Source organism: Stigmatopora argus, chromosome 3 (assembly GCF_051989625.1).
Source record: "Stigmatopora argus isolate UIUO_Sarg chromosome 3, RoL_Sarg_1.0, whole genome shotgun sequence".
Taxonomy (NCBI): Eukaryota; Metazoa; Chordata; class Actinopteri; order Syngnathiformes; family Syngnathidae; genus Stigmatopora; species Stigmatopora argus.
Window position 1 is genome coordinate 4,910,189 of NC_135389.1, and position 12,069 is coordinate 4,922,257.

General features: G+C 44.0%; 1 protein-coding gene across 3 annotated transcripts in view; it reads right to left on the reverse strand.

The window, feature by feature from the left end:
- cmip (c-Maf inducing protein) overlaps positions 1-12,069 on the reverse strand; it is a 69,336-nt gene that overhangs the window by 27,402 nt on the left and 29,865 nt on the right. For all 3 annotated transcript variants that reach the window (XM_077595728.1, XM_077595726.1, XM_077595727.1), the window contains 7 exons: positions 10,781-10,831; positions 8,279-8,440; positions 7,473-7,514; positions 1,296-1,358; positions 1,094-1,174; positions 864-967; positions 321-425 (listed from right to left, as the gene is read on the reverse strand). In XM_077595728.1, the coding sequence (XP_077451854.1) occupies positions 321-425; positions 864-967; positions 1,094-1,174; positions 1,296-1,358; positions 7,473-7,514; positions 8,279-8,440; positions 10,781-10,831 (608 nt within the window). The remainder of the gene's footprint in view (positions 1-320; positions 426-863; positions 968-1,093; positions 1,175-1,295; positions 1,359-7,472; positions 7,515-8,278; positions 8,441-10,780; positions 10,832-12,069) is intronic.

The window sequence follows — 12,069 nt, forward strand, 5'->3', positions numbered from 1 at the left end:
TTTGTCCAGTTCTTTTAAACAGAACCTTAGGTAACCTGGCCTTAGGTAAGGAGAAATGATAACTTTAAAACTATGAATTTACTTCCAATGAGAATAAAAATAATTTTGGTTTTTTGTTAGTTGTTATTATTAGTGGTTTAAATCAGTGCTTGAGAAGGAATTGTGAGCTGTCTATCTTTTATGATGGTGACCTTCAGGATCAACATAGCTGAGCAGCTCTCAAAGCCAGACCAATAAAACTGTGAACAAAGCAAGGCCAACTCTGACCATGCATATAAAAAAAGAAGAAGAGTGACTATGTATGTGCATGTTTTACTAACCTGTTAATAAACTCCTCATAACAGGAGTAAATGGCAGCAAGGCATACTGCAACGAGGTTTGGCAGGACACGTGGGTGAGGGCACTGCCCTGTTGGCCCATGCATGCTGCAACAAAGCAAGGTTTAGACAGGGTTGGTCATTATATAACTATTAAAATGATCAGCTGATCAGATAAATACAGATAAATAAGGCTGCCCCTTCAGATCTCACAAACTTTAGGCTTGTCTGCTGACAACACCTCAGGGCCCATTTAGATTGGCTCCAAATATGTTGGTGTCTCAGAAGCTCAAAAATTATTTTTTCGCCTATAATGCTCAGCCTGTGCCTGAGCAAAAATACTTCATACCTGCTAAAACAAATCAGCAAAATGACCACACAGTGCCTTTATGTACAATATTCCCTTTGAAAAATGTTGTACAGTAATTAAAAGAATATTTTTTAAGTACAAAAAGTTTGGGGGGGGATAAATACAACCTTCAAAATGTCCGTCATTATTAAAATATTTTTTAGGATCCACAGAAACCCCACAGCTAAATTCCTCACCTGTGAACAAACTTCTTGACAACTTCCATTCCCGCATTTAGTTCATTCAGGGCCAGAATGTACTCCTGAGTAAAGAGGCGCAGTCGAGGGCACTTTCCAAAATCCTGCAAAGTACAGAAAACACAACAACTGAGAAATCTTATATCATAAAGTTCATGAGGACCTGGACATGGAAGGAATATAAATTCCTTAAAGTCATTCCTGCTGTTTGTGAAGGGCTCTTTTCTCACCATGTTGTGTTTAAGGATTCTCTGGACCACAGGAGTGAAAACTTCTATAACAACCATGGAACGTGGTCGCTCACGACAGTGCTGCAATAGGTCAAGTCAAGTCATTTCTATTTATTTCGCAATAATTTACATTGACATATTTTGCACGAGTATTAAAACTCTACTTTGTTCAATGAAGATACAGAGCACTTTATCGTCTTACCTTACAGAAGAACTCACAAAGATCAGGGGGTGGATGATTGTTTTCCAGGAGAGGTGCAATTGCCTGTTAATAGGTAGGGAAAAAAACATATATACAGTTATCCCTCAAATATCACGGTTTATGTAGACCAGACATGGCTGCGATAAATGAAAAACTGCAAAGTAGGATCACCCCCAATATAACTACCACAATACATGCTTTCACGCCTATACAGAAATAAAAGTACAGTATAATGATCAAAAAGTGCATATTTATTAAATATTACAGCTATAAGCATGTCAAGACTGTAATGTATTAATATCCACATAAAATGTATATATTTAAAAATATAACTACTTTAAATATTGTACTTACAGTGAAAATAGTTCCTCTCCGCTTCAAATAAATAAAAAAAATGGTAAATGGGAGTTTTAGTCCAAGTCCTTTGTCTTCTTGTGGCTACGGGTCCATTGTGTCAGGAGTGGCCTGTTTTGTCCCTCCTGACGTGCCGTCAGGGAAGCAGCTGCAGTCAATCTGCTGATTGCTTCCTGGCTTTATTATTTAAGGAGCAATGAGTCAGAGGACCATTGCCGGATCGTCTCTTTTGTTTGTGCGTGCGCGTAGCATGCTGCCGTTTTGTTTTCAGGCCATTGTGGATTTGTAGACCCTTGTTTATTCATTAAAGAATGTAGTTTGAAGTGAACTGGCTCGAGTCAACTCACGTCTCCTGCGCATGGGTCCCCTAAAATATTCCCGATCGCGCCGCGTCGATGCAGCGACGCAGCGTGATCGTAACAGAACGATCCGGCCATAATGGACCCAGCGGGAGGCTACCCACGCTCGCGCCGACGCTCTCGTCGACGCTAGTGTGAAATATGAACTGTATTATTGTATTTAATCTTGCACCCTTCTGCACTCTTATGAATTTAGTCACTAGAATAGAATTTTTACTGACACCTACAGGTCAAGGCCTGTCATCACTTTGTATATAACACACCCCTTTTCGTGTTCCCGCCTAAAGTTTGTCTCCGCCTAACTTCTATTAAATACCATCACCGACCGAGCGGACGGCGTATCTGGTTGGGGGACCTCGGCGTGGACGCTAGCTCTGTCCGTCCGCTGCCCCCGTCTTAGGAAGGGTGGGGGCTAGCCAAGGGGGCTAGCCAAGAACAAAGGAAACGGAGCGAGCAACGACCATTTTGAGAGCGGTCGAGATGAGGCCTCCCTTCCAGATAACCTCCTTCGGCCGGGAGTCAAAAACTACCACGTGTTTTGCTGCTTCCTCTGTATGAAGATTATTGTCGAGGCAACCCAGCTTTGACAGCTAGCCACCCTTTTTGAAGCCCCGCGACGACATGGATTCACTGAGAGGCCCCACAGAGTCTATTAGGGAGTCTATAATGGACACTTGGCGTGGGCACCTCAGAGACGTTTGGGCAGCGGAGGAGTCTCGACTAAGAGGTAGTACTGAGCCTCCATCCACCTTTCAACCTACCCTCTGCTCAACCCATCGCACCGGACTGCCAGCACAGCTAAATCATAATTCCAAGGCTCCGACACCCTCAGTTCATCGCCCCAGTTATTTGAATTCAGACTCCAGCAAGTTTTTTTCTCAATGGAGGGAGAATCCCCAGCCTCCCTCGGCCCCATTGGAACGCCAAATCTTTGTCGGTTGGGACTCTGACTTTTCTGAAGGTGAGGACGACCGGGAGCTAATAGATTTGTATGCTGGAGATTCGGACTCGGACAGTGATTTTCTTAGCCGGTTCGGACTCCGATACGCTCCACCGGAGGACGTTGACGAATAATCCTCCGATTACTCCGACTTGGATTACCCCGATCATGATCTGCCAGGTGGGTGGGCCATCTACAAGGGACCACCACGTGGCGGCCGGCGGGGGGGGCTCCGGTAGGAGTTTCGAACACCGCCCGTCTTGTTTTTTTGGGGAGGCGCAGCAGCGAGGTCTTTCACCTGGTCGGCTGGCCAGCTACGATGGGCCACCACGTGGTGGCCGGTATGCTGTGCCGCACTCCCGGAGGCGGCCGCGAGCACCATGCCGCAGGGAGAAGCGGAAGGAGGGCCTGGACGCTCGAGCCCCTGACCAAGGTTCTGGGCCGAGCACGCCGCTCCAAGCTCCTCGGCCGACCACGCCGGTCCAAGCTCCTCGGCCGACCGCGCCGGTCCAAGCTCCTCGGCCGACCGCGCCGGTCCAAGCTCCTCGGCCGACCGCGCCGGTCCAAGCTTCTCGGCCGACCGCGCCGCTCCAAGCTTCTCGCCCGACCGCGCCGCTCCAAGCTTCTCAAATACCCGTGCCCAAGCCACGCAAGTTACTCCCTTTGTCACCTGGGCCGCCAGTCGCACCCGTGCCGAAGCCACGAACCAGGCTTCCGGTGCCGGCTGGTCCGTCCAGTTCCTGGTCGCCCAGTTCCTGGTCGCTTGGTTCCTGTTCGCCCAGTTCCTGGTCGCCCAGTTCCTGGTCGCTTGGTTCCTGGTCGCCCGATTCCTGGTCGCCCGGTTCCGGTCTGCCCGGCTCTTGCCCGCCCAGCACCTTGCCCGCCCAGCACCTTGCCCGCCCAGCTCTTGCCCGCCCAGGTCTTGCCCGCCCGGAAGCGGCGGTGACGCGCCGGGGCCCCTGGACGAGGGGGCCGGCGATGGCCAGAGCAACTCTCCGGCACCCCTGGACGAGGGGCCCGGGGACGACGGCAGCGACCCTCTGGCGCCCCTGGACGAGGGGGCCGGCGAAGGCGGCAGCAACCCTCCGGCGCCCTTGGCTGAGGGGGCCGGCGACGGCGGCAGCGACCCTCCGGCGCCCTTGGACGAGGGGGCCGGCGACTGTGGCGAGGGCGACTCGCCGGCGCCCCCGGACGGGGGGGCTGGCGACAGCGAGAGCAACTCTCTGGCAGGCGGCCCCCCGAGCAGCCAGGGTAAGGTGCCCGACGACCGTTCTAAGATTCTGGTATCTGTTAAGGGCAGGGGGCTTGGCCAGCTCCTTAAGGACCAGCAGGGAGGCCCGCCGGACCGGCTACTCCCACTCCTCTCCAAGGGCCGACGTGGATGCCCGCCGGATAGGCCCCTCCTAAGCCTCGTCTCAGGCCGGCGCGGACGCCCACCTCGATGCCTCGTCATCGGCCAGCGCGGACGCCCGCCGGACCGATCACTTCCTCGCCTCGTCATCGGCTGGCGCGGACGCCCACCTCTATACCTCGTCACCGGCCGGCGTGGACGCCCGCCGGACCAACCACTCCCACGCCTCGTCATCGGCCGGCGTGGACGCCCGCCGGACCAACCACTCCCACGCCTCGTCATCGGCCGGCGTGGACGCCCGCCTGACCGACCACTTCCTCGCCTCGTCTCTGGCCGGCACGGAAGCCCGCCAGGCCAGCCACTCCCACGCCTCGTCACCGGCCAGTGCGGACGCCCGCCGGACCGGCCCCTCTCTCGTCTCTTCACGGGTTGGCGGGGACGCCCCCCGGACGATGAGAAGGGAGCTCATCCGCCCTCCCTACCTGCCTGATTTTTGGCTTTCGCTTTTCATGGACATTCGGCATTAGGACGTCTAGGATCCGTCCGTTAGAGGGGAGGTACTGTCAGGAGTGGCCTGTTTTGTTCCTCCTGACGTGCCGTCAGGGAAGCAGCTGCAGTCAATCTGCTGATTGCTTCCTGGCTTTATTATTTAAGGAGCAATGAGTCAGAGGACCATTGCCGGATCATCTCTTTTGTTTGTGCGTGCGCGTAGCATGCTGCCGTTTTGTTTTCAGGCCATTGTGGATTTGTAGACCCTTGTTTATTCATTAAAGAATGTAGTTTGAAGTGAACTGGCTCGAGTCAACTCACGTCTCCTGCGCATGGGTCCCCTAAGATATTCCCGATCGCGCCGCGTCGATGCAGCGATGCAGCGTGATCGTAACACATTGTCTACGATATCAGACGGATTACTGTACTCGCCTGACTAAACATGTCAGGTAACAAAACTTCTTAAAAAACACCATTGTCTGTTATAAACGAATCTGTCAAAATATAGGCTTTGTTCTTGTTTTTTTAAAGCATGAGGAGGGTCAAACTTGTTGATTTTCTATGAAGTCAGCCAGCAGCATCCCCACACGTGATCCATGTGAAGCCTTGGCATTTTCAGTTAGTTTTCGAATAAAAATGTCCAGCATCCTCTTCCAATCAAACCTGTTGATTAACGCTGGCTTTTCCATGAAGCCAGCCAGCAGCATCCCCACACATGCGATCCATGCGAAGCCCGGGCATTTTCAGTTAGGTGAAATGAATAAAAATGTCCAGCGTCCTCTTCCAATAAACTTGTCGCTGCCTGTTCTGGGGAGGACCTCGCTCGCTGCACGGGCACGGGCCGGCGAAGCTCCGGCCGACGGCACGGGCACGGGCCACCGAAGCCCTGGCTGACACCACGGGTTGGGGCCACCGAAGCTCCGGCTGTTAAGTGCAACGAGGTCAGCCCACTGCCAGAGCTTAAATGGAATCTCAACTTCCCCGTTGCTCCGGCTCGACGTCCCCCCATCCTCGCCGGCCTTAGTGCTCTATTTTCGGATAAGGCTGATAGCGTCTAACGTAACATCGCCCGGGGCTTGCGTTTCTCAAAAAAGAAATCCACCTTCGCTGATGCTCTTTGCCGTCCAATTCGCCATGTAAGTTTTATTTTCAAATAAGCGCCACGGCGTAAGGTCGCACGGGCCTCGTATTTCTGATAAAAATCCACCCTCACAGCGGCTCCCGGCCCTCCAGAAATTGGATTGGATTGGATGACTTTATTCATCCCGTATTCGCCCTATCTATTTTCAGATAAAAATGATGGCCACCACCCGCTGCCCGCCATTTTTTCTTCAGTGCTCTGTCTTCTGCCATTTTCCTAGTGGTAAGCGGAAGACATGGGAGTGGCTTCTGCTTGCGAGTTTCAGCATGGATTTTCACATTTTGCTGAACTGTTTTTTCCAGAAAAAAATCTGCGATGTAGTGAAGCCGCAAAGTGAAGAAGGATCACAGTAATGCCGCGACAAAAAATATTTTCTAAAAAGGGCAGAGGGAAAAACCATGCCATGGTATAATGTAAAATCTATAAACAGTTTAGATACACAAACACCACTTGTGTTACTTTGTGCTTACACACCACTATAAAGACACGAAGGCAAAAGAAAATATACACTATATTGTTTATTAGGAACATACGAAGGCCTCTAACTACAAAATATTCAGGTTAACAAACACTATGATATGCAAATGACCGTTCCAATTTACAAAAACAAGATCCAAGCTACGAAATCCCACAAAACGTAAATAAATTTGTGTCCGTTATTTTATTTTGAAATTATCCGACGTCCTCCTTGACACTCCGCTGACTTCCTATTGCAGCATCACAATAGCAACCCTCTTTTGAGCATCGTTTGTCGTCAGTTCTTTATTTAAAATGATTGTTGCAAATTAAATCAATAAGTGGGCCCTGTTATCCATCGAGTAAAAACGGAAGATAAGAAAGTGGCGTGCGGTTGACTGACATTGCAAGGCAATAAAGGCCGACAATAACCTACCTATCAGAATCGCTACATTATTGATGCAGAAGGAAGCATTAAAAGCGACGACTCCTTGGACTGGACTTTCTGTGCTGAATGACGAGATGGAGAGGCTGTTACTCCTATTGAGCTGTGTTGAATGCTAAGTTGGTTTGAATTCACAGGCTCAAGTTGTATAAATGAATGTTTATCTGCATGTGTTAATGTGGTAACATTAGCTTTCTCCTTACACTGCACTGTACTCCTGTATGAATAGAATATGTTTTTGCATGCTCGTTATTAATTTTAATACATTAATAAATAATTTTCTTATCATTTCTCAATTTTTTGTGGGTTTCTCACATACAAAATTGGGGCATTGATCATTTTTAAATGATTTAGTTAGTAGTAGGTTTAGTTTTTAAAGGACCGTAGAACGTATTCGAGAATTCACATTTAAACTACTGCTCGACTGATGAAAAAATCCAAGTTAGTAAATAAGGTCTGGAACCCATGGATTTTGTGAGTAGAGGTACAACTGTATTTATTAAGTTTTCTGGTTTTTAAATATATTGAAACTAAATAAAAATGATAGATAAAATGATAAACAAAATAAATCTGATATAAATGGCTCATATCAACAACTCCAACAAAAAATAAATTATATACATATGTGACCCCCACGCTTACCACAATGATGTTCTCGTGATCCTGTGTGCTGAGATTGGAGTTCTAAGGGTGAAAAGATGACAAACAAGGTATAATATAATATAAATTAAATGATACACAGAAAGAAGAAAAAATGGGGCTAAAAAAGTAGCATTTAACAAAAAGGCATTCACATATAAGCGGTGCTTGACTGACATATCTTTCCAGAAATAACATGTAGAATTATTTTAGTTTTTTCCCCTTAATATTTCAAAAACTATTTATTGCAGCTGCTGTTGGTAGGAAGATATGTGAACTTCATAATTCCTTAAAAGCATTTCAATTATTGATCATATTGAACAGTGGAATTGAAATGTAGCGCAATAATAGTAATATTTAATATCTTCCATATGTAAAAATACAATAATATGTATAAAGCAACCTGAATCTCTGGTCACCAAAATCACACGTAAATATTAACAATGTCATTCATTCATCACCCACTGTAATCATTTATTAACCCTGACAAGGTAGGCATTGCAGATTATCAAAAACTAAACGGTAATCAGATTCATATTTTATGACCTTTTTAAATCCAGAAGTACCATTTCTTAACCTAGATTAACCTAGCAAAGCCTACAAATAAATATGGTAAAATGTTATTTAAACAAAGTCAGTTTGATCCTAAAACAGACTGCTTTACGTATAAATTTGTACTGTAAAATAATCTGAAATATTACTCCAGATGAAAAGGAAAGAATAAAACATACAAGACAAAGTCCGTGATAGTTTACACATGGTTGATGATTTGTTTCTTTTTACACATGGTTGAGTATGTGCTTTGCTACCTCAGCCAGCAAAGTTGAGATGATATGTAGAGGGGCCTGATGAATAGACTCGTCTTGTAGTGGTGAGGTCAAAGCCATGTCCACCAGTGCTCTGATCTCCTTCAGCACTACATCCCAGCGGCTTGGATTGTTTAATACCTTGCGGTATTTGTAGATCTTTTTCTACAGGGAAAATAAGTCATGAAAGAAAGAATGTGTATAAATGACCGAAAAAATCTGTGGTTTTATCATAAAAATCCTAAAATAAACAGCTTCAAAGAACATTAAAATCCAGAAAAAAATGACAGTAAACTGCAACTGATATTTCACAAAATAACTTATTTTTGTTCTGAAAGAACATTTTGAAGAGCAAATTACACTGGAGAATATTGATTTACGGGAAAAGGAGAACATTTATCTTTCATAAAATAAATTGATAGAATATGCCTGCAAAGATTTAGTAAAAATGCGAGCAATTGAGCAAAAGCAGACAAAACCTCCCCTAACAAGATTTCAACCACAAACAAATCTACAGTAATACCTTGAGATACAAGCTTAATGTGTTCGGGGACCGAGCTCGTATGTCAATTTACTCATATGTCCAATCAATTTTTCCCGTAGAAATGAACTAAATACAAATCAATTCGTTCCCACCCTCTGAAAAAACACCAAAAACAGGATATTACAATGGAAAAACATATTTTTATTGGTTCTAATTCCCATATACTCACAAAGTTACAAATAATTATCTAGTGATTATGATGTTCAATACTAAAATATGATATTATTCAGTAGAACGCGTAGGAGAGAGAGAGACACTAGACAGACGGTAACGCGCTCGAAACAACATAAACATAAATTTAACTTAAATGAATCTGGTGGTGTTGAAGGCTCCCCCTATTCAGATGCTTCCTTTGCTTTTAAATTCATGTAAATTCCACTGGCTTTTTCCTCATTGTATCGACTCGGCCACGCTATCACCCGCTAACTGATTATATTTTTCCATATTAAAAGAAGGCTCTTCATCCCATTATGTAATGCTACTGAGCAGCTTGGAAATTCTGGTTATGGAAGGCTTGATACCATTTATAGCATAATTCTGTTTATGTATTGTCGAAGTACTCCTCTTGTATTGGCGAGCCAGCTCAGTCCCGTGTACATTTTGCTTGATATCGATTGTCATCATACGCCTTTTCTTCTCACTACCCTTCATTGTACCGGCTTGCTTTGGACCCATTGTTTTCCCTTAATTTTGCACTGATCAACACAAAAAAAACACGTAAAAAAATAAATCTGTACACCCAGTGCTCGTAGATATCTTTACGCGAGGGAGATGCGGCGAGAAATAGAGTGCGCTGTTATCATACGCAGCCTTTCGCGTACTCGGCCACCTGGCTGTCTCGTAAGCTCGTATCTCAAATTTGTCTCGTATCTCAAGACAAATATTTGCTAGGAATTTTACTCGTATCTCAAATTTCTTATATGTTGCGGCACTCGTATGTCAAGGTATTACTGTATTTGCTTCATTACAGAAGTGTCGGGCAAAAAGGTGTCAAAGAGGAGAGTTGACTAACGAGAAAATGCCACAAAACTTAATGCTGTAAACTGCACTGCTGTGCCCCTTGGCGGCTTTTTCCCTCATTCTTTTGGGAGTTCACATCAGTGGGTGTCAAAATTGTGAACCTGCAAAGCCGATTGAAATAGTATGTGTTGGGATAAACGGTTTTATAAATAAACGTGACTTCACTTCTGAACAAATGGAAAAGAACTACATAATTGGAAGTTGTAAACTTAGTTACTCAATGCATCGAACACTTGTTGATATGTCCTTCAAAGTCATGGAGGTCAAAATTATGCCATCTTTTGTTAGCATTCACTTTAGCACCAAACAGTTTTCATAAAAATTTAATTTGCTGGTGGCAATCACTGAAGCAAAGTATGAATCTCTGTTGAAAGTGAAAAAAAAACATTCTTTTGTATTGATTGAGATGATGGAAATCTTATTTTCCAAAGAGGGTCTACTCAAGTATGATGTGCTCTATACTATATGTAGAAGCGTTTAACTAAAATTATATTACAACAATAAAATAATGCTATGAATATTTTTTTTTGCTTTAGATTGCAGTAGTCATTATCGTTATACCATCAACTTATCAACATAATCTATGCGTAAATATTTACTACCCTGTATGGTATTACATTTGCTCTGGTTTATACATTCATGAAATGCCACAAATCATTCATTGAAATAAGTTTATGTTCACATGTAGAAGTTTCGGATTTCACTTTCCTCCCCCCATAAAACCTACTGCATATAGCTTAACTGGACGAGAGACAATTTATTGTGTGTTTTGAGGTTTGAATTTGGGAAAAAAAGGAAGAAAGCATAGTCAAAGTGAGTGACACGGAAAACTTTTATGAACACTTCCTGGTAGAGTTACTGCAAGCACAGTTCAATTGAGTTTCTAGTGGCTTCCGCAGGATGCTTTAGAAATATCAGTGAAACAAAAAAAACATGCTTACCTTCCATTGTAATGAGTAAAACCACTGATCCCTTAAATAGCTGTTGGCTGCCTATTGGGTCACACATAAAAACATGTTATTTGTCAAACACTTTCAGAGATAAGAGATAGGACATATAAGAGGAATGTCAGAGTCGTCGTCACAGGTGTCTCATATTTTTCCTCAAATAGCTTTACTCATGCTTTATTTTCATGATTAAAAGTAAAATCAGGACTGAGCACCTCAATTCCGCAAACAATTTGATTTAATAAAAAAATTATAATAATCCTGTTTTACTGGTTATGACCAAATTACTTCCTTACAATCGTAATCTTTGAAAATCTACACACACACAAACACCCACGCACAAACACAAGTAGCACAGTTTTAGACAGCATTGTGATCGCAATTTTGTTCATCTAATAGGCAGGCTTTAAGATGATTGGCAAATAGGATCAGAGATGAGAGTTCATGTATGGAGAGAAGATGCTTTGGTTGAATGCATTCTTTTTGAAGGGAACTACACAATCACCTCTAGAGCCAGCCCTTGTTGATGTGTTGGATTTTTTTTTTGTACAAAATCTTCCAGTGGTGATGGAAGATTTTGTGTATTAAGGTGGCGTCTGCATATTTAACAGTATTGCCCCAGTTCAGACGTTTGTATTTTTTAATATCTGACAGTGGTGGTGCGTTTTTGGTTTTCTTCCCAATGCTTTCCGAGCTTGCTTTTAAATGGCTTCAATTGACTTTAGTGTTGTCTGGCAGGCCGGTGACCAAATTTTTAAGCAGTAAGTCAGGTGTGATATGATCATTGTGCCAAAATACAGTTTTGCTGACTCAGGAGTTAGATTGTTTCTAATGAACCTAAAATTGGACTAATTCAATTTAATTCTATTCAGAGTGCCTTTTATCTGTCATTTAAAGACAAGTTGAGAGTCAAGAGTGATTCCTAAGTACTTAAATTGTTGGACTACATTTATTGTTTTACAGTGGTACCTCGACATACGATTGTAATCCGTTCCGAGACTGAGATCGTATGACGAGCTTCTCGTAACTCGAGCGGACGTTTCCCATTCAAATGAATGGAAAACAAATTAATTCGTTCCAACCCTCTGAAAAAACACCAAAAACAGGATATTGGATTGGAAAAAATGTTTTATTTCTTCTAATTCCCCATCTATTAACAAAATAACACATAACTAGTGGTTTAATAGTAATAAAATGTGTTTCATCTAACTAAAATTGGGTGGATTTCGCCTAGGGGAGCGAGAGACGCACAGAAGGGGAGGGGTGGGGGCTTCGTTTTTTTT